Source organism: Acromyrmex echinatior, chromosome 2, assembly GCF_024713525.1.
Source record: "Acromyrmex echinatior isolate Ae372 chromosome 2, ASM2471352v2, whole genome shotgun sequence".
Classification (NCBI taxonomy): Eukaryota; Metazoa; Arthropoda; class Insecta; order Hymenoptera; family Formicidae; genus Acromyrmex; species Acromyrmex echinatior.
The window spans coordinates 20,773,482-20,799,957 of NC_141853.1; the positions used below are offsets into that span (position 1 = coordinate 20,773,482).

General features: G+C 36.7%; 1 protein-coding gene across 3 annotated transcripts; it reads left to right on the plus strand.

Annotated features, from left to right (window-relative positions):
* The first annotated feature begins 2,656 nt into the window (after positions 1 to 2,656).
* On the plus strand, positions 2,657 to 26,297 carry LUBEL (Linear Ubiquitin E3 ligase). 3 transcript variants are annotated; one of them, XM_087416854.1, is made up of 20 exons: positions 2,657 to 2,780; positions 5,506 to 5,595; positions 5,844 to 6,245; positions 7,486 to 7,626; positions 8,031 to 8,255; positions 8,433 to 8,896; positions 9,451 to 10,718; positions 11,892 to 12,184; positions 12,307 to 12,402; positions 12,575 to 12,739; positions 13,122 to 13,481; positions 13,570 to 13,753; positions 14,407 to 20,420; positions 21,319 to 21,516; positions 21,770 to 22,048; positions 22,105 to 22,194; positions 22,278 to 22,434; positions 23,138 to 23,468; positions 24,358 to 24,526; positions 25,817 to 26,297. In XM_087416854.1, exons 1-20 carry the CDS (start codon positions 2,775 to 2,777, stop codon positions 25,844 to 25,846), a joined length of 10,962 nt encoding a protein of 3,653 aa, XP_087272980.1. In that variant the 5' UTR covers positions 2,657 to 2,774; the 3' UTR covers positions 25,847 to 26,297. The 3 variants fall into 3 exon arrangements, with proteins under 3 accessions (XP_087272980.1, XP_087272978.1, XP_087272979.1); XM_087416852.1 differs by lacking the exon at positions 24,358 to 24,526 and adding an exon at positions 24,123 to 24,291 and having other exon boundaries at positions 2,760 to 2,780; XM_087416853.1 differs by having other exon boundaries at positions 2,760 to 2,780; positions 11,895 to 12,184; positions 12,593 to 12,739.
* Positions 26,298 to 26,476: the final 179 nt, after the last annotated feature.

Consider the following 26,476-nt stretch of genomic DNA (forward strand, 5'->3'; position numbering starts at 1 on the left):
AGGACCTGGGACCATCGTTTACGATGATATACTAAGACCATATGTGCTCAGGATACATTCTTTCCCTTTTTTTCTCTTTAAAAAATAGAAATAAAAATTTTTATGCGTTAAGATCTTGTAGCTGTAAGACCATTATTTGCCCGAAGAATTTTATTTAATTAATTGCATCGTTCCTCTCTGAAGGAGTTCCGGAAGAATTAGTAGTCCATAAAGTTTATTACGATTTCTGATCGTATCAGCATTGAAAGCGGCCGCGACGATAAAGGATGTTCTAATTATAGATAAGAATATGTTAAAACGTATAAAAAGTATATATCGTTTTATAGTTTCATGCAAATGATGTTATAATATACTAAGAATAACTGTATAATTTATTTGTTGTACGTTATCTCATAATTATGCCACAACTGCACGTATAATGACTTAATGTAGTGACTTAGCACAACGATTCAACAGATGTTGCAACAAATATATAGCTACAAGGACCGGTTACGTATATAGATAATGAAGCTGCTAATAGAATTGTGGATAGAGTGCGTTTATTAACGCAACTGAATTTATGGATCGTGAATTTCTGTAAAGGTCACTGTTTTGCATCTAATGTCATGCATTAAAAGTGTTTCTTGTATCACTCGCTTTCTCGGAGTCACCATTTCTAGGCAGAAAAAGTGCGTGTGCGCGCCCACATGAACGCGTGAATGTCGCGTACGTGGGAAGCGATTACTGAAAGAGAAGAGAAGAGAAGAGAATAGAAAAGGAGAGAGAGAAAGAGAAGCAATGATGCAATAATGCAACAACAGATTACATATTGCCTGACCGTTACCGAAGTTTATGCGTTCAGTTATACTCTATTTAGTTCTAACGTTTCAATGCATTGAGCTCATTTCCGTGCACATGCCTCGTAAGGCTAGTGGATAATAAGCTAAAGGATAATAAGCAGTAGCGATACAAAGTAGAGTGTCAATTAAAAATCATGTAACTTAATAGAGTCAGTGGAATTGTATCTTATCGTCTTATTGGAATATAATATGCAAATAATAGGTACTTACTTTTGCGTAATGACAATGTCACGTCAAATGTAAATGTCCATGGCGATAGCAGGGTGTGCCAACAAATCCGTAAATTTACCATGTAAATTTACGGATTGAACATAAGTCAACTGCGACCGGTCAACTTCGACTAATGTCACGTTGGCATTCCGTTAATATATTCCACGCGATTAACATAATTGCAGATTTCTTGATGTTACACATCAGCAAGTTTCTTCCTTTCTACTTCTTTTTAATTTTTAAAATAACTTTAATCTCATTCTTAAGGAAGTTTATTTTTAATGTTAATTTCTGTCTGAAATGTGTAGGATTGGAAATCAAGAATAGAGCTACAAACACTTTATATTGCTTGTTTAGAGAAGTAAAAAAAGAGCGACCATTACTTTTGCTCGAAGCGAGACAGATTTGGCTTGAATTTCTTTTTTCTTTTCCTGCAAAGTTTTTTAAATAATTTTTCAAAGATAAAAATGTTATTTATAAAAATTAATCTTAAAACTTCTCCGAATTTTTAATTCTCTCTCTCTTCCTTTCGGATTTTAATAATAAAAAATATAATAAAATAGAACTCCATTTATAATCGAACATGTCAGACAAGACAGTTCTGATAATCGTATCGGATAATAGAGGCTCACTAATTCTTTGTTCTATTAATACTGAATATGAACTTGTTCTTATAAATGAAGTGCAGATATAAACGGACTTATACTATAAAAAGTTAAGAATGAAGAGAAACTGCTCTCTATATGATTTTTAAAGTGAATCTCTCATTTTAAAGAGTGGAAATTAAAACCAATCTTGAAAAAGAGTAGTTCAAATCAATCTTTAAAAGTGAGATTTCACTCTTTAAAGTTTAGACAGTTCACTCTAAAAGTTTTAGAGAATACGCAAATATTTCATATCGAACGTCTGCCCATTCAAAAAGAGGATAGCCATTATTTGAAGCGAGATAGATATAGTTATATATAAGTTTTATTTTCTTCTAATAAAATTTTTTTTTTAATTTCTAAGATAACAACTTTAAAAAACTCCATAGATAACTCAAAACAACAATGATAATATAAGGAAATGCCTATATGAGCCAACACAAGATATTCGTGTGCAATAATACGTATATTAAAAATTTAAACACATTATTTTTTTATTTCTATGGATGGCTATCAACATTTTTACATTGAAGAGGACTCAATACTAGGGTCGAAACGTATGTATTTAAAATTTTTAATATATGTATTATTACACACGAATACCTTGTGTTAGCTCACATAGACATTTCCTTACATTATCATTGTTATTATTTAAAAAATTGATTCTTAAAAAATTTCCCTAACTTTAATTCGAATTTTAATGTTTGAGATATTGGAAACCAAGAAATGCTGTAAATACTTCATCCAAATATTCGCTTATCTGAAGAACTGAAGAAAAGAATGGCTATTGTTTTCGCCCGGAACAAAACGGACGTAGTTGTTCCTAAAGCGATACCAGTAACATCTAAGCTGCACGTACATAGCGAGCATCTCGATATATTTACGCAAACGGGGAGACCAAGGAGGAACGGTGGCAACGGTCCAGCAGACACGGCGTTACAGAAATAGATTTCGGCGGCGATGCAACGGCTGCCCACGAACGAGCAGCGCCGTTCAAGCCGACACCAGAGACAAGACCCAGTATCGTGTGGACCAGTTCCCGAGAAAAACCGGAAAAGTCAACCCCGGCGAGGTGTCCCTCATGAACGTGAGTGTCGATATTCGTTCCATTGAGTGCAACCTCCGGTGCATCTTCCGCCTCTTGGACTTCCGTAATGATATTCAGTACAAACGCCATTTGTCCTTCTCTCATTTAAAAAAAGGAAAAATGACACACTGTTTGCGAGGATAATAAATTTCAGGAGGACATAACATAATTTCACACATTTTGGATGATTAAAAAATGTAAAATCGCATCGCAAAGAATGATTTTTTTCGATAATGAATGTTCTGAACAAAACACCGTTAATAAAATAGCATTGTTGACCAATTGTTGGCCATTGTTGACCGAAAATCTCAGTGTTTTATCGACGTGATCCACAAAACGGTCTGTAACGTTACGATAGATCGGCTGTCGTCGATACTGATTGTCTAAATCGGAGCTCGCATGGTGCATCGACTTGGACTACGCACAGCGCGTGCATTTAACTTCGTTCTTAAGGCACAATGTCGATAGTAGTATCAACTCAATAGTGCTCATTTTCTAATTTAAGAGATGAGTCAAATTACTTTACATCTCTTGAGAATTTAACAGAAAACATCTTTGACGCAATCGCGTCGTAAAAGGCAGCAATATATCAATATTATTCTTGTTTCTTTTTAAAAAGCATAAATAATTTTATTCCTAAAGACACATAAACAAAAATATAATTAGAAATTTGTTAAGCGCGATTTTATGATAATTATGATAATATATAATAAATATTCAACAGATTTAATTGTTAATGTTTTTATGAGAACAAAGAAGAGACTCTAAATTTGAGATTCTTCAAATTTCAACTGCTAAATGTCTCGATTTAATTAGAGAAAAACGAAAATTCGCGTCTTGAGATAATTATTTATTCCACGGCGTCTAAAATCCATATCATTGCTTCGCAATTTGCCAGTCTCGTAGTATCGTATTCGCGTAGGCACCTATCCTATGCGGGTACCAGCGACTATTGGAATAACGTAACGAAAGATAAAGCAGGACCCATTTCTCACACTACTGCTACGCGGAAAGTTAGACTTACGAATTAGCGCGTGCGTGTTATCTGTAACTTGTAACTCTATACTCCCACTGTGACAGTTACTTCCGGTTCGAGATCCCTTTCCGGATTGCGTCTCTCGCTAACCATTGTCTAATTATTCTGTAATTGTACAATGCTGGAAGTGTGACGAAAGCATAAACGGATCTTAAGATTGCATCTGGTGGTCTAGCAACTAAGCTATCTAAACTCCAAACATGAATAAAATGCGCGACGTGTCTGCGCGTGAAAGAAGTTCGCGAACAGAAATTCTCCGGGATAAACTAGAAGTTGGATGATTTCCAGCTTGCACAGTCGTATGCAATCTCAACGAGAAATAGTTTTGCGCTCGATTTACATTTCGGGTTCTTTCTTTTATCCTGTCACATTTTGAGATGAAATACTTAGATAAAAGAGATTTAACAATAAATAAATTGAATAAATAATACATGATGCGTATAATTTAATTTCATTAAATAAATTAAATTGTTTCTCTCTTTCGACATTCTGATGTTGCCATAGTCTTAATGAGAAAATTATAAATTATAATTTCCGTATATATTGGGTCATTTAAAAAGTATCCGCGGTTTTTTCATTCAAAAATTGAACAAAAGACCGCGGATACTTTTTAAATAACCTAATATTTTCATGGTTTTATTGCGGATTTTCTTGTCGTGTAAAATAGAAATAAAAATAGAAAAAAGTCCTTGCTACAAGAAGAACAGAAGAGTGAACATTCTAAAGATACGATCGAATCTAATTCAAGAAACTAATTCTCGTCTCGTCGCGGCTCTCGAGCGAAAGCTTTTCACTGCGCGGCTACGTTTATTTCCGCTGTCTCGTTAACGTCATACATATCTTCAATTAATCGACAAGCTACCGCGATCCAATAAAAGGATAATAAGACAAGTGGACAGAGAACTAGTGATCTGTAATAATAGATAAACAAGATATGTCAGGAATTTCTGGATACGTCAGATATTTCCGATTTATTTAGGTCATCCACTCTTTCATCAATTACGTTCTCTATCTAAAGCTGTGATCTAAAATATCTCGAAATTAAATTCAATTACATTCGATATTTCACACAGGAAGAAAAATATTATCGTCGATGTCACCCACGCCATGAAAAAATGTCGCGCAGCACGCGGCTCGGCTTTATTTCTAGACGCGGAACACGCTTTTTCTCGATCGCAAAAATAGATCCGGACGGTCCAGCTTCCGGCGGTGGAGCATCGTTCTGACGTCACGCTTTCCCGCGACGATGCCCACTTGTACAATCTCGATTATACGACGCTGAAATTATTTAGGCTTCGGACTCGCAAACCCAAGGTGCGATGACATCAATTCACACTTGGCACAAGTTGTGGGAGTTGGAAACTGCCAGCTCTTCGAAGTTGCTTAGACTTTTGATACTTCGGTTTAACGAAGCGTTGTTGTTTCCGCGCTGAATATGATTACCACTGTTAGATATATCTTTACCTAACTGTAACTATAATAATTTTATTATATGTAGTACACACACACACATCTTATATATAAAACAATTTTACAATTCTAAATAGAATTTCATGTCAGAGATTTATAAGTGCAACATTTGAATAATAAGCATGACGGAGATGCATCAATGTCTCTTACGTGTTTCTGAAACAAATCATGATTCTTAAAAAGGAAAATAATAAAAAACATTCTATTGTTATTGCATAGAATCCGGGAGCTGAAAAATGGCGACCAATGGCCATATCGAATCCATCCACCAAGTTGCGAATGGCAAGATCTATGCCCCATTGGGTCATGGTAAGTTTCTTTTCTTTTAATTTTAATTCTTAATTTTATAACTCTTATAGAAAATAAAAAGATACTTATATTATATATATATTTGTCAAAATAATTAATTAATTTTATAATATATTTTATTTAATCTTACTCTCTAAAGTTTTTGGTATCTATTTTAAAAGTTTCAGAAAGTACCATTAATCTGTTTATATATCGATACACACATAATATTGATCTCGAAAGTGAACACATTTCTTCGATAAAAAAAGGCACAGCAGCAGCAAGCAGAGCAGCAACATCGTCGGCCCCCGACGCCTCCGAAAATCCCGCCACCGTCGCTCTCCGGGGACTGTGGAGACCCCGACTACGAGATCATTGAGTTTCCGACCCGACCGCAAGCCCAGAAACCTTCGATGCCCCAATCGAATGCTGGTAAGTGCGCCCTGTGCGGCACCGAGAACGTGTTCGCGCGTTGCGACACGTGCAACGAGAACTTCTGCGAGGCCTGCGACGACATGAACCACAAGCATCCGAAGCGGAAGGGCCACGTCCGTAGAAGGATCCTAACCGCTAACGCAAGCAGAAGCAAACCACCACTCCCACCGAAGGGGGAGAACCTGTTGAATCCTCCACCAGTGCCACCACCGCGGAGGAATCGCAAGACTTCTCAGGTAGGCTGCGTCCTAGCCTGAAACTCCCGATTGCTTGTGAATCTTTTTCCAGGCACCAACGTCAATCGTCGATCGTCTTCGATGTTCCCCAGCATTTATGCATCCAAGAATCGCTTCGGGATTACTCGAGCTCGATGGAGATCAGGTTGCGACCGTACGACCAATGAATTTTCGCGATCAAGTGTCTATTTCTTGATGACGTTTGTGCAAGATTGGATCAGTGACTAACTCCGAGAGCAGTTTATCGTCAGATCCGACCTCGTCTCCGTCGTGCCGAGTGCTCACGGAATCGAATCGCTGAATACTGACTCTCTTTCGACGTTATTGATTAAAACGATGTAGCTTTTACTTGAAACATCACACCGAGGCGTTCTTAAGTGTTACTGCCCTTGCGAGCTTTAAATGATCGTTGATATTGTTCTACATCCAGATTCTATTTAACGTTTAGATTTTATTGTACATATTGTCGTTGCTTTTTAATACACCATGTTACCGCAAGACACTGATGCCGTATTCACTGAACCCGTTCTCTCTTCCAGTTCTGTTGCTGATGTAATGACGCGGAAATGACGAACGTAGCGCGTCGGCGCCTTCGTAATGCTGGGCATTTGTCGTATCGTGTAATCGAATCGTTTTTACCGCGAACGATCTCTATGGAGTGGTGAATATGGCAGGCTACGGTGAACACGGTGAACACGATCATTCTCGCACGATTATAATTTTCTCTATCGGCATCCGTAGCGATCCCGTACCGTTATAGGTACCACCATGACTTATTTTTACACTCGGTGTACTCCGCCTTCTTTTCAGCATAGAACTATCCATCCAGCTGTTTGAATCTGCCACACACTCAGAGTGACACAGATAATTTTTTTAATGACATGTTATTATTTTTAAGATTTTTGTTTTTAATATTCTCGACGCACATTGATGTCCTGAAATAAGCCTGAAATATTCTGCACATTTATTGATTTATTTCCAAATCTATATTATTTTTTTTTAGAAGAATGTTTCTAAGGAGAGCTTTAATATATTCGCCACAGTCATGATTATTTAAACTTTTTTTTCAATAACAATATTAATACAGTTTTACAAACGAGCATCTGCAATTCTCGACAACATATTCCGAGTGTTGTTCTCTCCTTACATCTACAATACGTAATTAAGTTAAAATTTCGCGCACAATTAGACTAAATCAGCGCTAATCAAAGGATCTGCGCAACTTTCTTTGCTCGACAAGGTGGGGAGCTTGAAGCGCAATTTTTCCAATGCAAAACCATCGCTGGATTCGAGCGCGAGAGTGTCAAAATCTACGAATACTTTAAACACGTCTTCCAACGATGCTTCAGTATCAGGGACAGACAAAATGACTACTCTACAGGTAAGATCAATTATAATATCATACAAAATTATTTATTAAAGATCAAATGGCTTTATTTTAACTGAATTGACTCTTGAGAGGAATCTAAGATTATGAAATATATTAAAGTAAATAAAGAAGCTCTCTACTATAATCTAAAACTATAATCTTTTATTACATTTTATTAAATGGACAAGACAAATACTAAGTATTTATAAATTTAATTATTTATTAAATTAAATTGACTTAATTTTGTTCATTAAAATAAATTATGTATTCGTGAAGTCATCTTTATTTCTGACAAGTTCGACATATTTTTTTGCTACTATTTTATCATTGTGATGAGTTCATTTGTTGAATTTTTGACAACTTTATTCTTTATTTTAAAAACTGAAATAAAAAACTGGAATAATTATGAATTTTAGGAGAGATACAGAAAATACCAAGAGGTGATGAGGGCTCAAGATGCAAATAGGCGACGACACCCATCCGCTGATACGAAGGACACTTTAAGCGGAAGACCACTCAGCGTAGGCAGTCCAAAACCGGCACCACCACTTCCGCCTCCGCCACCACCTAGAACTATGATACAATCAGCCAGCGTTTGCGACTTGACCGCTGCTCATATGTGGAACTCAGGAATGCATCAGGTATTTTGAATATGTTCTTAAACAAATATCAAAGCTATTTCATTAATTATTAATCTAACTGTTATTAGAGTTTTAGTTTTCCTTTATCTTCCAAATGTTAAAAAAGATGATTAAAATTAGATGATTAAAAATCTGACGCCCGCAGAAAGATTCGTGATAGATAAAAAATTATTTCAGGCCCAATCAATGGCACATCTCGGACCCGGCGGCATGCCGATGATGTGGTACCCACCGGTTAACTCTTGGGATGTATCGATGGGAGGTTCCAATCTGAGCCTGCATCATCCAACCATGTGGGGATATCCCATGGGCTATCCGTCAACACAAATGCTACCTTCGCATTATCCGGGATCTCTTTCTAGAGGGCACAGTCCAGTCAGAAGCGTGAAGTCTAGAAGATCGAGACCAGCGTCTCCATCTCCTAGTTTGAAATCCAGGAAGTCTTATGCTTCAAGATCGCGATCGAGAAGATCGCCCGGGTCACCATCGGATGCGAGTTCTGAGAACTCCGACGAGTCCGATATAGACGATAGACTTTCCCGTGGATCCAGAAGTAGACGCGGCAGCGTTCCCAGAAGCATACGACAACGAAGCTATCACGACGAAGATACTAGAAGTCTCGTGTCCAGAGGTCGACGAGAGTAAGTGGGAAAATTCTATAATAGATGAAAATAATTTTTCTCGATTTAAAATTTTGGATGTTTAAATCAATATTATAAAAATTAGCCTTGTGAATATAATCGAAATTTAAGAAACATTTTCACAAAATTTTGTGAATAAATATATATATATATATATATATATATATATATATATATACATACACTATATAAACATATTAATTTCTAATTAACTATATTCGATCATTGTAACCGTTTTGATATTTTATCATTTTTTATTTCAAAACTTAACAGTTAATACTTACACCGATTTTTATTACAAAACCGTCTTAATTAATAAATTATGTTAAGATGCTAATAGACGATTCTGTAATTAATTTATGACATCTTAAAACTATACTTGAGATGGTTTTAAATATATATAAGAATGTACGAGTATCAATTTATCTTTTTTGGGAATAATGAATAATTTTATAAAATTTTAATTTTTGTGAAATTAAATTTAATTTTGTCAGTATTTAAATATGTATATTTCATTCGCGATCATATTTACATATTAATGATTAATTTTTTAGAAGATTAATGACCGAGGAGAAAGTGATGAATGCCGAAGACCAATGGTCTGAAAGTCCGTCCACTAAACGATACTCGACATCCTCGAGAAGCTATGATGAATTTCAAAAGAGCAACACTATTTCTTCTGGACGACGTTACGATCACGATGATCGTTCGGTTTCCAAGATGGATCCTCGACTGGACCGCGTTCAGAATGGAACTTATCGCGATCGCCGAAGGCGAAGTACCGACGACGAATCCTCTGATCGAAAAGTTAATACGCCGAATCGAGCACGAGTTACGAGTTCATCTGATGATCATTTCGAGAGAGTGGAGAACGCTTTGAAAAGGGCGTCATCCCTTCGAAGGGACATAATGTTGGATGATCTGGAACGATCTTCTCATCGCGATTCTCGTAGATCGTCCTTTGACAGCGATAGTCAGATTAAGAAGATGCCTTCTCGAGAAGTAACCTCCCCGAAAAGAATACCTAGAGAAAAAACGCGTCTTCTGGAAAGACAGTCTTCTCAAGGAGGACACTCGGATCACGCGAATAAGGACGAGGTTGAATCACATTTAACAAGAAAAGAACAACAAAGACATGATATCTCGCGAGAGCGCGAATTCGTCACGAAAAGAGAGTTGTTCCGGCAAAAGGATTTTGATGATTTAGACCAAACTTCCAACAAACGAAGTTCCGGAAAATCTTCTTTCGAATCCGATAATCAAAGTATCAGAAAAACGCCCTCTAAAGAAATACCGATAAGAAAGGAGAAGGACAAGGAAGATTCAGCCTTACCTGAAACAATAGGTAATCTTCAAGTTACGGACCGTCAGTCGAAGAATTCGATACGAACTGCCGAAGCTCAACAGAAAAGACAGGACAGTACTGAGACGAAACAGCAGCAAACGCGAACGTCTCAATCTCAGAAGGAGCCAAAGACAGAAAAGAGAGATACGGTCGGAAGTACAAATGCATCATCCAAGAAAATCGTACCCGATGAGACAGTCATGATGGAAATTCCGAAAGAGGAATGGGCTTGCGAGCATTGCACTTTCATCAACAAGATCAACGATCGCGTCTGCGTGGTTTGCTGCAAAACGAAGAGTAGCGCTTTGCCACCGAGCATCTTGAACGATGACCCCGTGGCCGAGCCGATTGAGCTGCGAGCACCGAAAAATGAGATATCAAATAACATCGGCGATCCCAATCACGATCCCGAGAAGCGGACCAAGAAGATCTCCAACAGCGAAGAGAGCGGCGACAACGGATCCGTTAAGAATAAAGGTAGACCGAAGCGTAAAATCAGCTTTTCCTTCGGTACCAAGTTGTCCAAGTGACGTCACGCGTGACGCTTCCATTCTATGTGATGCCCACCCGCGTATTCCTGTCCAGAAATGCGGATGACCCGGATTACATTTGTACACGTCTCTCTTTCTTTTTTTTCTCTCTTTTTCTCTCTTTCTCTCTCTTTTTTTTATTTTTACGTAAAACGGCAGTCATTAGCCGTACAACTGGTTGTTCTTCACCTTCGATGTATTCCCTTGGATGAATAATAAAGAGACATGGAAACTGTTTTTCGTACAACGCTACCAACGGCACCAAATGCATAGTCGTATTTGAAATTCGACCATCTTTTGTTCATGTCTAAGGTGTTATATTATTCATTCAAGCGATGCGACGGTTTCAAGCACGAGCGTGCATTTGGCATATGTTTCCTTTATTCCGGGATTATAGACCATCGATGGAAGTCACTGCCAAAGCATTTGGCTCGACGACGCTAAAAACGCGTCAATGGCAAAAGATTTATTCATTATAAACTGAAAGAAATTATACTGCAGTAAAGTTTTGTTAAAATTTATTTCTTTTAAAATTGTCCGTCGATTTGCGAAAATCGATTTTGGATATGAGTTTATTGACATCAAATATTAATACATTATCATATTACTAGTATATATATTAATACTTAATATTAATTGTGATAATTACAAATAGCATGCCATACATTTTAGATACATATGTTTATTTATGGCGGTACAAATCTAATAGATTGGCAAATTAACAGATTTTTTAATTAATACTAATTAATAGAAAAAAGTCATATGTGTGTGTATATATATATATATATATATATATATATATATTATATATATATATATATATATATATACGAGCAATATAATTTCCAATATTTGTATCTTATCTATATATCAAAATTTTCCAGCAGTATTTATTTATTTCTCGATTTTATTTTTTCTTTTTGTTTGTAGAAATGATAAAAATGTCATAAATGTATATTTTGGATTGACCTTGAAAATGATATGATACACAAAAATATCCTATTGGAAACGCGATATTACAGTATCGATCGAATTTATATCCCCATAAACATATAATTTAACTATAGTGTAAAATAATTCACAATTACACTGAATTATGGGGTAAATTTATGATTTTCAGAAGCTATTGCTCCAGACAATGATTCTCTCGAGAATTCTGAAACTACGATCACAGCTATAGTTTCGCAAGCAAAAGAGGCGTCGTTGAAATCGGTAAACACGACATCGCCAGTCGATGGGAATTTGTCCTCAGAAGCATCATCCTCGGTGTTAACATCTTCTTCGGTTGCGAATACTTCCAAGGCAGACAATACGAACACGATGTCAGATGAGGAAAAGATTCGAGGGAAACTTTTGAAGAGCCATTCGGTATCTACGGGAACGTCTCCTCCACCGCAGAGCATCTCGACCCAAGTAAGAATTGTTTGAGTGAGATATTATTTATGTTTGTGAAATATTTTACGAATAAATATGGATGAAAATATTACTTAAACAGAAGATTAGATGAAAATAAATTTTGCATTAAAATATTTTAGACTTACGACTATCTCCCTGCAAAAGGGACTCTCAGAAGATCCGCGTCGATAGCAACGTCAAAGAGTTACTCATATTACGATGATAGCGATGGTGAGGTGAGCGAAAATTTGCGAATAAATTAAAACATAATTAAATATTAAATAAAAGCAACTCGGAAACTCTACGATCAAAAAATCATCGATAAAATATTTTTTAGTAAGATGTTTTGCATCTTTCACTTCATACGTGATCGATCACGGTCTTTGTGCGTTTTAATAAAGGAACAAGACGAAGCATTTGTTTCAGGAACAAGCCGGATTCGTAAATAGTCCCGATTTGTATCCGCGAGCGTTGCAGGAACAGTATCTTCAGCAATTGATAACCGATCATCGAAGCAGAGAGCGGACCAGAAGAAACTCCATCGACTCGTCCCACCTTTATTATCGTTCCAGGGTAACTCGCTTACGAACTCAAGCCTGACGAATTTTTCTTTGTACATCTCGTCAGCCTCGATCTAACCGTTGCAATAATTAGCCTCGGTGTGAGCATAGGCAGGATGATATTTTAATTTTTTTAGCATCCTCCAACCGCTTAATAGATCGCTTATGTATATTTATTATGCTTATTTGCGTAATACATTTACAGCTGCTGCTACTTCTGGTATATTAATTTAAACACGCACTTTAACAGCATATTAAAGATAATCTATGACGGTGGAACTCTACTACAATTGTGACTAGTTCCATATCAAGTAACATCGTTCACTGCAATCTCATGCTTTTGCCAATTTTTAATGAGACGATCATTGATGGCAATGTGTTTTTACTGATTTCAGGAACCCAGCCAATCAAGATACACGGAGGCAGGTTCCAGTACAAGTCAAGCAGTCTCCACATTGACTCGTCAAGGATTGGAGATAGTGGAGCTCCTACGGGAAGCCGAGAAGCAAGGATTCACGACCGACGATGTTCAAGTCGCTTTGGCGCAAGGCGCATCGAATCCTCTCGAGTGGCTTCAGACGCAGTGGCCGCATCTGGTGGAGACTGTGCAGGTTTTGGTGATTGCGCAGGGCAAAGAATTGAAGCAGAACAGCATCGGTGTGCTCTCACCGGCCGAGGCGAAAGAGGCCCTACGATCAGTCAAGGGCGACATGTGGAATGCAGTTGCGATAGCTATTCAACGCAGGCAGCAGAAAGTGCGTGCGAGGAAAAATATTTAAATATTTAAAATCTTTAATGAGATTACTTTGATCATTATTAATTTGTTGTCCTTTCGATTGGCAGTGCGAACAGATCATGGCAAAGGGAAATTTTACGCTCACAGACGTTATCAGAGCTCTCGATAATAACGCTGGTATCGAAGATGCCACTCTGCTTGAGCTGCAAAAGAATCAGCTCAAGCCCTTTTTAATGAGGATTTGGGGTCCTCCGGTCGGGGTGGAAAACGAGGAGGCTGCACCGCACGAAGGTCAGTGAATGTTTGATATACGCCAATTATGATAATTTCATAGTTTTTTCCAATGTTTCAATATTTAAATATTTAATATTAGAAAAAAATATATTAATATTATTTTATAGTAAGCATCATTTTTATATATTCTGTTACTATTTAATATTTATAGATTTTAAAAATATATAGATGTCTATTCTTTTCATTTTATATGCAATCTGAAATATGAAATTTTACTAATCAATATTATGATGTACTACTACAATTTACTATTAGAATGACTTATATTTTCTATATGCAATAGAAAAATATTATATATATAATCTTAAGAAAATTAAAAGTGAAAGATTTTAAATTAATATTTTAAATTAACAAGAATCAAGACTCTTGAAATTGAAATAACAAAATTAAAATAGGATTAATAAGAGTTTAACGACTCGTCTCTTGACTCACATTTGAGAGCTAATAAGATTAATCCTTCTTAATATTATTTTATCAAATGTAACTATCTAGCGCATCATCGTTTGCGTTAAACTTTGTTAATAACACTCTATTTTAAATTTGTATTTATTTTATTTGTACCGGCATATTTATAAAAGAGTCACAAGAACTTAATATTCGAGGAATAAATAAAGATCATCGATATGCGCCGATTTTTCTTTTTGCCGCAGACGCAACGGGTGCGGTCGGTGGTGGGACAGGGATTGGTTCCACGGAACAAGTTTCGAATGTATCCGATACGGAAGCGCAGAAGCAGGTAATGTCACCAATTGTTGATCATTTCGTGGCGTTGCAAGCCGACTTTCAAAAGCAACTGGCAGCCCTCAGAGAACTGACCGATAACTGGCGACACGAGAAAGATCCCCCGAACAAATTGGGTAATAATAAGTCTGATAATCTGTACGACCACTCTGATGAGCCCACTGTTCTAATCGATGCAAATCTGGTCCCAAGGGCCGTACAAGCGCTCGACGTAGCGGAGCCAAGCAATCTTACGATCACGCGGCAAGAACAGACGACCGTAGATTCGCGGGATGACTCAAAGTACTCGTTGAACACTACGAAACCAACAGAAGGCTTGGACCAAGTAGATGCCGCGTTGCCTATAGAAATTCCCGCATCCACAGTCGATGATCTCGCGAAGACAAGTGCAATGAACTCCTCACATACGCTTAAATACCCCTCGAAAATTGACCATGCTGATGATTCAACTGGAGAATCATCGACGATTGATGCCGACAAAAGTGTTGTGCAAATTACTAAATCCAATCTGCTAAAATTCGATGGTCAGAAGAACTATGAAGTGAAACAAATTGTGCAGCTGCACGAAGAGACGAGAGAAACGCATGCTGACACCTCGCCTACATCGATCGATGAAACTGCAGTAGCGACGGAAGTTACGAATTTACCGGAGGAACAGGAAAGATTATTACCAAATAACGCCGGAGTTGAAGTATCCTCATCACATAGAACTTCTTCGCTTGACACAACGAATAATACGGAACCGGGTCAGTCCTCTTCTACACGTCAGGAAACTTTGAGTGGTCCTGAAATACCTTCTGATATAGCAAGACAGAGCACCGCGATGGGGAACAGCGAATCACTCGTCGAAGTTGGGAAGTCTGTAGAATTGAGCGGAGCACTTCGTAACTCTTTCCCAAATTCGAGTGTTCCCCAACGAGCCGATATATTGCCGCAGCATGCATCGCGGGACGAATCCTCAATCGCGGATACGGCGAACGTGACGGAGAAAGTACACGCGAGCGCATCCGAAAGGGATCTTTCCGCACGGGAGCAATCTGATCAGCGTGTCATAAAGGAAATCCCCACGCAGAACGATGACGAGCCGCACAACGTAACGGTGGAAGCTCTGCTGTCTGCCGTGAAATCACTGCCGGAACAGTTTTTGACGCCGTTCATAACAGCAATGCAAATGCTGTCGCCCGGGAAAGGTGATGTCAACGAAACTTCCGATGTGCAACTTATGAACCAGTTAAATACTTTACATAGCATGAAAATTGATGACCATAAAGTTGACGTGTCTGAGGCCGAAATCACTGACAGGACGAAAATTAACGCTCTTCAGAAATCAATGGTAACAGATGTTCCTCCAAAAATTGATGCTGAGCAGAAATCCGTTTCCGCAGCTGTGCTTGAAAACAAAACTGGATCGCAGTCACTTTCGGAAAAAGATCAAGAAGGTAAACATTTGGAGAAAAGTTCCGAAAAATTGAAAAGCAACAAAATTATCGATAAGGAAATCGCAAGATCTAAGGTTCCGGAATCTCGGATGGTGAAGTCTCGGTCGAGCGTTCCAGACATTAAGCAACAACATCAGGATGTCAGATCGGTAGGTACAGACATAGACGAGTCTAACATTTCGCAAACTAACATCGCAACGGATCTGACGTTTTCCGATTCGGTGGATGTAATGGACAAAGACACTCCTGAAGAATCTCGGATCATGAACGATGCAGTAACATCAAATATAGGAATAGCTGGAGCGTCACAAACGGACGTTGTCGGGGAAATATATTCATGTAAGAATTCTTTAGAGATAGTCGATGTGTCTGCAAGAAGTAATAATCAAGGAGAATCTATCGGAGACGAAACCGTGTCGAAGGCAAGATCAGCCGAGGAAATACATTCAGGTGAATTATCGAGTTTTCATGTGCAACCGTTAATAATATCTTCAACGCATCATCAATCTATCGTCCAAAAATCTCTTGAGCTTACATCCGATAATTGCTCGACTGATGCACCATCGTCATCAAAGGAAGTAGAAAGTCCTTCCGAAAAGACATCTCATGAAAAGCTTCTCGTTAATACGGACATTGATTCACTTCTAAAAAATAACTTGTTACGAGACGAAAGTTCATTAGCTTCTATAAATAATTTTAACGTGGAAAAATCTGCTGCTCAATCAATAACGGAAATAAATGTTTTACCAGAAGAATCGATCGTTCATAATTCTAACGCTGATCATTCGACTGTTTCACATGAAGTAATAATGAACGTGACTAATATGGCAAATAAACAAGATATTAACAAATCGGACGAGCGACAATTAAACGATTCATCTCATGCGCATGTTTCATCAACTTCGTCTACTTTATCTCTCGCAAAAGTAAATTCATCTTCTGATCATTCTCTCGATATTAAATCACCGCTCATCGAAATATTCGATGATCAAGAAACGACATTGCGTCATGATAAAAATGATACAAAGCCGATTGTTTCGAAAAATGCGGTGCACGTTTCGGAAAAAGTAGAACAGACAATTTCGGTCACATATCACACTCCCGCGAGCGACGATAAAAATGAAACTACGTTGAAAGAAAACGTGCCTGTTGAGCAAAATACGACCAATAATTTATCCATTACTCAATCGCGAACTATTGAAAGTATCGTACCACCATTAACACACTCGCATGCCTCCATGGAAATGAATTTAAATAATCTACGTAATCAAGAGAAGGAAATTACATTTGTCTTGGCAAAATCTGACAATTTAATGATTGAACAGACCTCAGATGTTCAATCTTTAACAGATTCACAGGATATTATAAATCAAGATCAATTATTTAATTCGACAAAAAATCAAGAAATAATTACACTTCCTCATAATCACATAACACATACAAAAATAATATCACCCTCTTTATCAAAAGATAATCTTGATATTAATACTTACCCTAAAAATATTTCGTATCTTGAAATATCAAACAGTTTTAGTGACCTTAAAACTTCAAAAGACATTAAAATTCCAGAGAATAGTACAACAGTATCTATTCCTGAAATTTCAAAATCTATTGATAACAACTCTGTTGCAAATAGTAATAAACTTCCCGACGAAAATGTACATAGTCAATTAAATGAATTATCAAATAGTAATAATGACATACCAGATAACACGTCTCCTCAATTATCTGTCGAACATGTTCTTTCTTTAGAATCGAAAAAAAGTATTTCGCATCCCATAAATCGCGACGAGGAACTTCATCTCAGAGACGAAGTTTCTCAATCGCATGATGACAAGAGACAAGATATAAAAATGTCAAATTCAACGACAAGAAATATCTTACATGCGCTTAAAAATTTCAATATATTCTTTACAACACCGCCTGAGGGGAGAAATATCGCTTCAACAGTCAACGAAGACTCCTCGGATTCTATTATAGCAAATGTCAACGACGCGACGCCCGGAATACCTGACACTTTTGAAATAAAGGTCTCAGAATCGCCAGTAACAACGGTAAATGATTGTGCGCCGATAAAAAATATCGCAAATATCGTTCAACGCGAAACGGTTCAGATTGAAGATGTTGATACAATGGAGAATGCGAAAAATGTCGATTCGCCCGGAAATGAAATTTCAGTCATAGCGTCTAATGAACAGGTTGAGCCATCAAAATTATCAAATAATGAAAGTTTGATAGAAAAAAATACAGAACAAGTAAATCAATCTCGTAAAAGCGTGATCGCGAAACCCGTCGTGAGTCGCAGATCGAGATCGCCTCTTAAAAAAATCGTTCGAAGAAAGTCGCCCGTTAAGATAGTAAAAAAATCAACAAGCGTACCGAGAAAAAATTTAGCACGGAAAAGCGCAAGTCCATACAGTACGACCGTCACAAAAGCGAAAGCAACGGTTAACGAGATTACTAAAAGGTCGAATCGAGCAATGCAGTCTGATAAGTCGCGAATTAAAGAACTCTTAAAGCCCACGTATATCGCGAACAATAAGACAGACAATAAAAATAAATTAGTTGCAAAAAAACCAGATAAAACTGTTAAACAATCACTAAATAGTGCGCAAAAAACTGCGGCAAATATTAAAGTAAATGATAATAAAAAGGTTTCTATGTCCGGTTTAGAAAAAATATCGATAGTCAATCACGCGACCAATCTCGAACCGCAAACTAAAATACCTATTGTTAAAAAATATAATGGAAATAAATTGGAAAATTTTAAAAAGAGAACGGAATATCCTAAAAACAAAATTATTGAAGATATTCAAAATAAAAATCCGGAAAGCTCGAAAAATATAAAAGCGGAGACTTTTGAAAATCGAGCAATAAAGAAGATAAATCACAAAATTGAAATTTCGAACGATGGTAAAGTTTTAATAAAAATGGAAAAGTGTAATTTAAAATCTAAATCGTTTTTAACGTCAAAAATACCCATTCTAATGCGACGAAAAATGACGCAATTAACAGATAGTGCTTCATCAAACTTTTCTAAAATAAATTTAAATGACACGTCTTTATTAAAGAGCGCATCAACTAAATTGCCAATAATGTTGCCAGCAATTTCGAAATTATCTTTAAAAATTCCGGAAAAAGCTAATGTATCGAACTCGTCAAGCATGCAGAAAATTGATTCTAAGGATTCTAACAAACTGAAGAGAAATCAAATTAAATCTAATAATAGAGCGATTGAAATTACAGAAAATGTGAAAGACAAGCAAATCTTGGAAGGGAATCATGCTAAAGAAAGTACTGTAGAAAATGAAGAAACCGAAGAACCTCCGAAAGTTAAGTCAATAGAATCGGAATTAAACGAGAATTCACAAGTGTCGAACTCGACGCATAACGATCCGTCCGCGGATCTTGGCAAACAATTGGAAGTCGAAAACGCAATCGAGGAAAGCTCGGATGCTTTCAGCTTCGATTCCGAGTGTTCTGAAGAGGACGAAGACACAGGAACAGCGAAGTACATTTCTGATCATAACTCGGAATACAATTCTGTCGAGGAGTTCACGGACGCAGAGTTGTTGTTGGAGAAAACGCTAAATGAGATAAGGTCTGAAATATCGGAGTCTGACGAACGCACAAGCGAATCCGAGGAAAGTGAAGCCGTCACTTATTCGTACGAGACGGAAAGCCACGATCATGATTCTACATCGTCCGAAGACTCGGTCGATGAACAGGAGATTAAGTCGAGTGGATTGAAAGATTCGGTGGAAGATGTATATGAAGAATTATCGTCCGAAGGGGAAGAGATGAATGAACAAGTCAAAACTTTGCAACAAGTTGAAGTGCTTGATAAAGAGACCGACGTTATAATACACAATGAAATAAATGACAATGAAGCCATCATTTCGAACAGAATGGAAAGTAATTCTCAGGTTACGCAAAAAGATAAAGAAAATAAGTTGAAGGCACCAACTGCTACTACAATCGTAGAATTACCTCGGTCGGAAATAAACTCGGAAATTAATGAAAAGATATTAGAAATTTCTCAGAATCTTAAAGCAGATTCTAACATTGCTGTAATAAATTCGGCGACAGCATCTTCAGCGAATATCAAGCAGGATACAAATTCTAAAGAAAATATCCAGTCACAAATGAATGACTTGAAGAAGGATGAGACAAAGCTTGAAGTCGCGAGCAAAATCGAGCAAAGAGATCAGTCGACAATGCAGACCGATGCGATAAAGACACTGAGAATCACGAGTCGTGAGTCACGAGATAAACGCGTGAAAGTAGGTCGAAGGGTGAGTACGGGTAGTAAAGAGGTCAAAATCGAGAAAGATGATACATTAAAGGGGGTGGATCGGGCTCGAGCGCCCAAGAAACGATTTTCCCTCGTAGCCAGTTTCATCCGTCGGTTCGAGGGCGAAGAGAATACCGAAAGGGAAAGCATCAGGCGCAAGAGACAAGGATCTCCCAAAACGGAACGGGAGGTCAGTAGACAAGAGTTGCCAAAGTGATACATGACCCTCCCTCTCCCTTGTAGAAAATGTCAGTTGCCAAAAAGTCCTCGCGAATGTTCGAGCCGCCAAGAATCGGCCTTTTCTATCGTTGGCAAGCCAATGTCTACAAACAGCTCGAAATTCCAAGTGGGTGGGAAAGATGATCGAACGCAACGAAAGTGTTCTTTCAATTTTAACCGCGCGTTAATGGGTTAATCATTTAACTGTGGCGAGACGTAGCTAACGCGAAGGTAAGTATTGTGTCGTGACTAATTCATTGTCTGTAAAGAATGGAAATATTACTTCTAAAATGTAATGATATTTAATTACTTAGGAAATTGAATATTATATTCGATATATTCTCCATAAATGTAAAATATTTAAGGTTTGTATATGCATAAGCATTCATTATAAATATATCAATTAATCGTTTTATTTTAGTAGACGAAATGTTGATATTTTAGTTGAGACTTATGTTTCTTATATTTATCAAAAAAAGAAAGAGAGCTCGTTTTTAGACGTTGGTGCGGTCTACTTTCTCTTCTCTTGCATGACAAAAATTTGGAACTTCCTACTTTCGAAATAATTTTAATTTAAGCAACAGAATACTTTATTTTGTTCCTCATAATTTATCTATTGAATTTAAATGTGAAGAAAATGTCAATATTGCACAATATGCTCCATAATTTCCAAAATACCGCTTATATTGTATTAATTACACGCACAGATTTGTAAATGGTCCATATTTATATATCGATAAACGACAGATCTCAAGCTTTCCACTTTAGGTCGAGATTTGTTAGACGAAGCTAAAATACCTTTTTATATCATGTGTGGAAACTGCGTACGTGCCGATATCGGAGCAATCTTATGTCCGTCACGTGTGCAGAGAATAGCGCGTCGTCTCCTGGCAGAGGGTCGAGCTGCGAATTACGATGAGGCTGAGGTCGCCGCTAGTTTGCTAACTCTCAAGTTTGGGGACACCGAAGCACTCCAGGCCGCGAAAGAATGCTCCAGCATAGAATCCGCGCTAGCCTTCTTACAGCAGGAGTGTGAGCTGTGCACTGGTCGTTTCGCGATGAGTCAAGTGAGTGTCCAGTCCATCGCGAGAAATCTGGAAAATTAAAAAATGCGAAAAGTAAAACCTCTTGATTAATTTCAAAAAAGAAATGTCACTTTCTTGTGTTCTTAAATTTCTATCTAGATTTATTCATCTTATTTTACAAATTTTATTCTAGTTTATTAAAATAATCAAGAATCAGACAAGAGATATCAACAAGAAAAGCGCATTGTCATTTTTTAAATTCTTTTTACTCTACTTGTAAATTTTTCTCATTTAGATAGTGTCCATGCTAAAGTGCGTACATCGCTGCTGCAACGAATGTGCGAAGAATTACTTCACCATTCAGATCAGCGACAGGAACATCACAGATGCCGTTTGTCCGTATTGTAAGGAACCTAATCTCAAGGATGCGAGCGAAGACGAAGTTCTAGAGTATTTCAGCAATTTGGACATTCAATTGAAGACCCTGCTGGATCCACCAATTCATGAGCTCTTTCAGAGAAAACTAAGAGATCGGACTTTGATGCAGGATCCAAATTTTAAGTGGTGTATTCAGGTAATTATTTAATTGCAATCTTCAAATTCACTATTTAAAAAAAAATTATTTTCCAGTGTTCAAGCGGATTTTATGCCGATCCTGATCACAAGCGCTTAATTTGTCCCGATTGTCGATCTGTCACTTGTGCTTTTTGCCGAAGACCAGTATGTATGAATTTGACACTTTTATGATTTTGATAATGTTTATGTTAAACAAGAAGGCAATAATTTATTTTTGCCTACTTTAGTGGGAAAAACAACATGAAGGAATCTCATGCGAGAAATTTGCCGCTTGGAAGGACGAGAATGATCCCGACAATCAAGCCGCAGGTTTAGCCAAACATTTGGCCGACAATGGCATCGATTGTCCTAAATGCAAGTTTCGTTATTCGCTGTCTCGAGGAGGTAATAATTATTAACTATTACACTTTACTAGAAAGATAATAATAAAAAAACAATTTTACATTAATTTAGTTTTATTGTTTTGAGATTTTATCATTTAATTCTCGACTTTAATTATTTGAGTTTAATTGGCGTCTTTCAAAAAATTGTTTCGTAACACTTTTTTCTTTGACTTGATTAAATATTTTTAAAAGAAAACCATTACTATATAAAATTGCAGAATATAAATTCCGCAATGGTTATTGTTTTTTTTATTCTTGAGGTAATAATTACACTTTACTGCAAAGATAATTTACATCTATTCAATCTTATTTATTACGAAATTTTATTATCAATTCTCGACTTTAATTATTTAAGTACATCCTAATTGTTTAATTTGTATTTTTGCATAAAAAGAATTGACTTCTTCTTTCTTTGTTAAATATTTCTAAAAGAAAACCATTATTATAAAAAATTGCAGAATACGCAGTAATTATTACTTTTATTTTATAAAAACAATATGGTAATGAAAGAATTAATGAATGTTGATTCCAAATATTATCTTAATATACGTGGGCCATTTTAATACCACGTTATTTTTTTTTATCGATCTCGGGTGAGTTTAAAATATGGGCCGAGATATTTTTTCTAAATTATTCGATATGCATATCACAGGAACATTTTTCGAAGCTCGCTGAAAAAAAAGAGGGCTCGTGAATTTTTATAGGTTGCATGCATTTCACGTGCAGCCAGTGTAAATATGAGTTTTGCTGTGGTTGCGGCAAGGCTTTCATGATGGGAGCAAAATGTGCGGTCAGCCCTTATTGCGCTAAACTGGGCCTGCACGCCCACCATCCACGCAACTGCCTCTTCTACCTTCGTGACAAGGAGCCGGCGCAGTTGCAGCAGTTACTCAAAGAAAATGGTATCAATTATGACATCGAAGGTCCCGTCGGACAACGCAAATGCAAGGTGCAACTGCAGAAAGAAACGCCGACCGGGGTCGTGGATGCTGTATGCAATTCCGATGTTGTCGAGGGTCACGCTGGTTTGTGCAGGTAAGCTCCATCATAGTGAACTCGATATTCGCTACAAATTTGTTTATAAAATTAAAAATAAATTAACAGACTAAAAAGTTAAGAGATAAAATTTTGAAATCTGTTTTGAAAACTTTATTATTATCCATTTCAATTATAAATGATAATAGGTTGCTAATAATAGCTGTGACAGAAAAATTCAATTAAGATTATTAATACTATAATATGTATTTCTTTCTTTCATAAATAATCGAGAAATTATTTATAGAAATAGTTTTACTAGTATCAATGAAAGTTGCTTCAGTAATTCTTCGAAATTAAAACCTTGAATTTTGATAGAGAAGATTTTAAATAGTACATACATCCGCGACGCGTTCATCGATCAACTTTAGAATTTCAGACTGCGTTCAGAAATTTTTCTCGGATGCATCCAGGTATCTATTTTATCTTTGTTTAATTCGATGAACAAAAGACAAAATGATATATGCCCTCTGAATTCCTGAACGCATCCTCACTCATGAGTATATTATTGGGAGTCTTATCAGTCCCAATCTTGCGGCGATTCCAGGCATTTTTTTCGAGCGATCTCGCAGCGAAGTCGCCACCTTTTCCTATCCCGTTCTTATTTTTCCCCCCAGTCGATCGCTATAACGAGATCCTCCGTGTATCTCTCAGGATTCATTACGTCGAGTATCTAGTTCGAAAGATCCGTTTGACGCAGCTGGAACCGCTGCCCTTGCTAAACGTGGACGATCTCGAAACGTGCGTGCGACGCGCCGGGCTGAAACTGCCCGCGAACTGGTACGGGCGTGACCCGGAGCATTACAGGAACGACCTGGTTAAGGTAAACGCAAGCGGGGAACCGCATGTCGTGGGCCTGACTAAAATCTTGGGTACTTTTCCCCCGCAGGCAGCACTACATTGAATACTTGGCGGGCCTGGTGCTCAAGGGCAGGCTGGATCCCGTGGCAATCTTTGACTTGAACGACGCCAAGCAAGAGTTGCGCCGACGGGGAAAAGTTCCCCCTGCGAAGGACCAGGAAATGTCCGAGCGGGATTACCTCGAGGCTTGCATTCAGGTGACTAACACGATTCCTCCGTGTCTTCTTGGTCCTCCTCTTCCTCCTCCACCGCTCCTGCCAGTCTGTTCTTCCAGTTCTTTCGGTTCCTCCTCGCATCTCCTGCCGTGACCCACTGACCGAATTAACATAGCAGTTGCATGAAAGTAGAATTCCTGCGTGCACGAGACATTCGTAAAGTGAATTCGACAAAATCGTAAAAATGAATAAATCGCCGTAAACCACTATCGAACGACCGTATCTTGTATTACTGATGTTTTGCAGTATTATTCACACTTATAGTTCCTTCCGAGTGCACTATGAAGGATAGATGAGCAGAAGAATCAATGAGAATATATATTCTATTATTCACACTTATAATTCTTTCCGAGTGCACTATGAAAGATAGATGAGTAGAAGAATCGACGAGAATATACATTCTAAATGAAATTCAATTTATAATTTATATAATGTGTGAAATTGTTCTCTATATTAAAAAAAAAAAAACTTTTGTTCTATTCTGCTTTTTTTTTGTAGAATAAAATTTTATTTTAATCAGTTTGCTGAAATTAAGAAATTAAAGAAAAATATAATTAATAATAGGAAATTAAAATGCATTATAGCAGATGTTTTATATTCGGAATTTAATTAATTAATTCGACGTCGAGCACAAAAACGTGTATATAGAAGCATAATTAGAGATAATTATAAAACAAAATAATGGACTATTATGTAATTAAAGGAATTATAAAATAATAGATAATTATATAGTTAAAGAAATATTTTAATGAAATCTTATTTTAACGTTAGGTATTTAAATTCGTAATATCAATTATTTTTTTAGACGGAATTTCAAAATAATATCTTAATGAATCGCATAAACAGTTAAATTACATTTTTGCATAATTCTACATAAAAATATTTCAGATTAGTAATCTGAAAATACGATATCTGATAAAGTATACATTATGAATTCAAAATTATTTAAATGTATGATAAAGTTAATACAATACATTTCATTCATTTGTCAATTTTTGATAATAATTCTCATTCTAAAAATTAAAAGAATTCTATTGGATATGCTGCCTACATGTGCTATTTAAAGTGAAATAAAAATTTAATGTCCAATATTGTGGATCCGCGTGGCCATTCGCAGCTTCCCACTGCGTAAATAACAATTTCCCTATCCTATGTGAGTTGTCTTTTTTATTCGGATATTGAAGTAAATAAGATACGAGTGAGATATGTGCTACGGGAATACATTAAAATTCTACAACTTCGCCGTGCATAAAGTATCCTCCAATGTTGCAGGTCGTAAAGCAGGAGATTCCACTGGAGTGACTGCGGAGGAGAATCTCGGAAAAAAAAACGGACGCGCGTATCCGGAGCCATAAGTGACAAATCGTATATTGTATAGTGTATTTATTTTATTTGCATGGACCACAAAGTGAAAATAATATAGGACCACAGCGAAAATAATGTAGGAGCAGGAGTAGTGTAATACGAATGTCTTAGTTATAATGCCAAAAACTTGTTTACCTTTCGATATGGTGTGATTTATATGTTAATTCAACGTCTCATTCGCAAACATTCAGCGAGAAGAAATAGTGTTCATCTCTACATGTTCTATTTGTTAACAACTGAAAATGTGGAACGATATAATCAACATTTCTTTACTTCTTGATAGATAAAATAATTGTTAATGGGAGTTATATTGTATAATTGTTTGAAAACACGTTTATTTCTGCTTTATATTACTGTTTTTCAAGAAATAGACAATTTAGTTTAAAAACGTATTCGTGATTTTTTTCTAATCATAATTAGTAAGAACTATATTTACAATCGTTATTTAAATCTTATCTTAAAAATATTTTTATTATAAAATAAGGTATTTATAATAAAGATTTATATTTTGAGTTGCAAATAAAATTGAACAATAGTCATCTTTAAATTAGAGAATAAAATTAGCTC

Excerpts from the sequence above, each read along its gene's own strand:
- LUBEL (XM_087416854.1), top strand. Across the intron at positions 8,897-9,450 it reads GTGTCCAGAGGTCGACGAGA|AAGATTAATGACCGAGGAGA; the intron begins GTAAGTGGGAAA and ends TTAATTTTTTAG. Across the intron at positions 23,469-24,357 it reads GGTCACGCTGGTTTGTGCAG|GCAGCACTACATTGAATACT; the intron begins GTAAGCTCCATC and ends TTTCCCCCGCAG.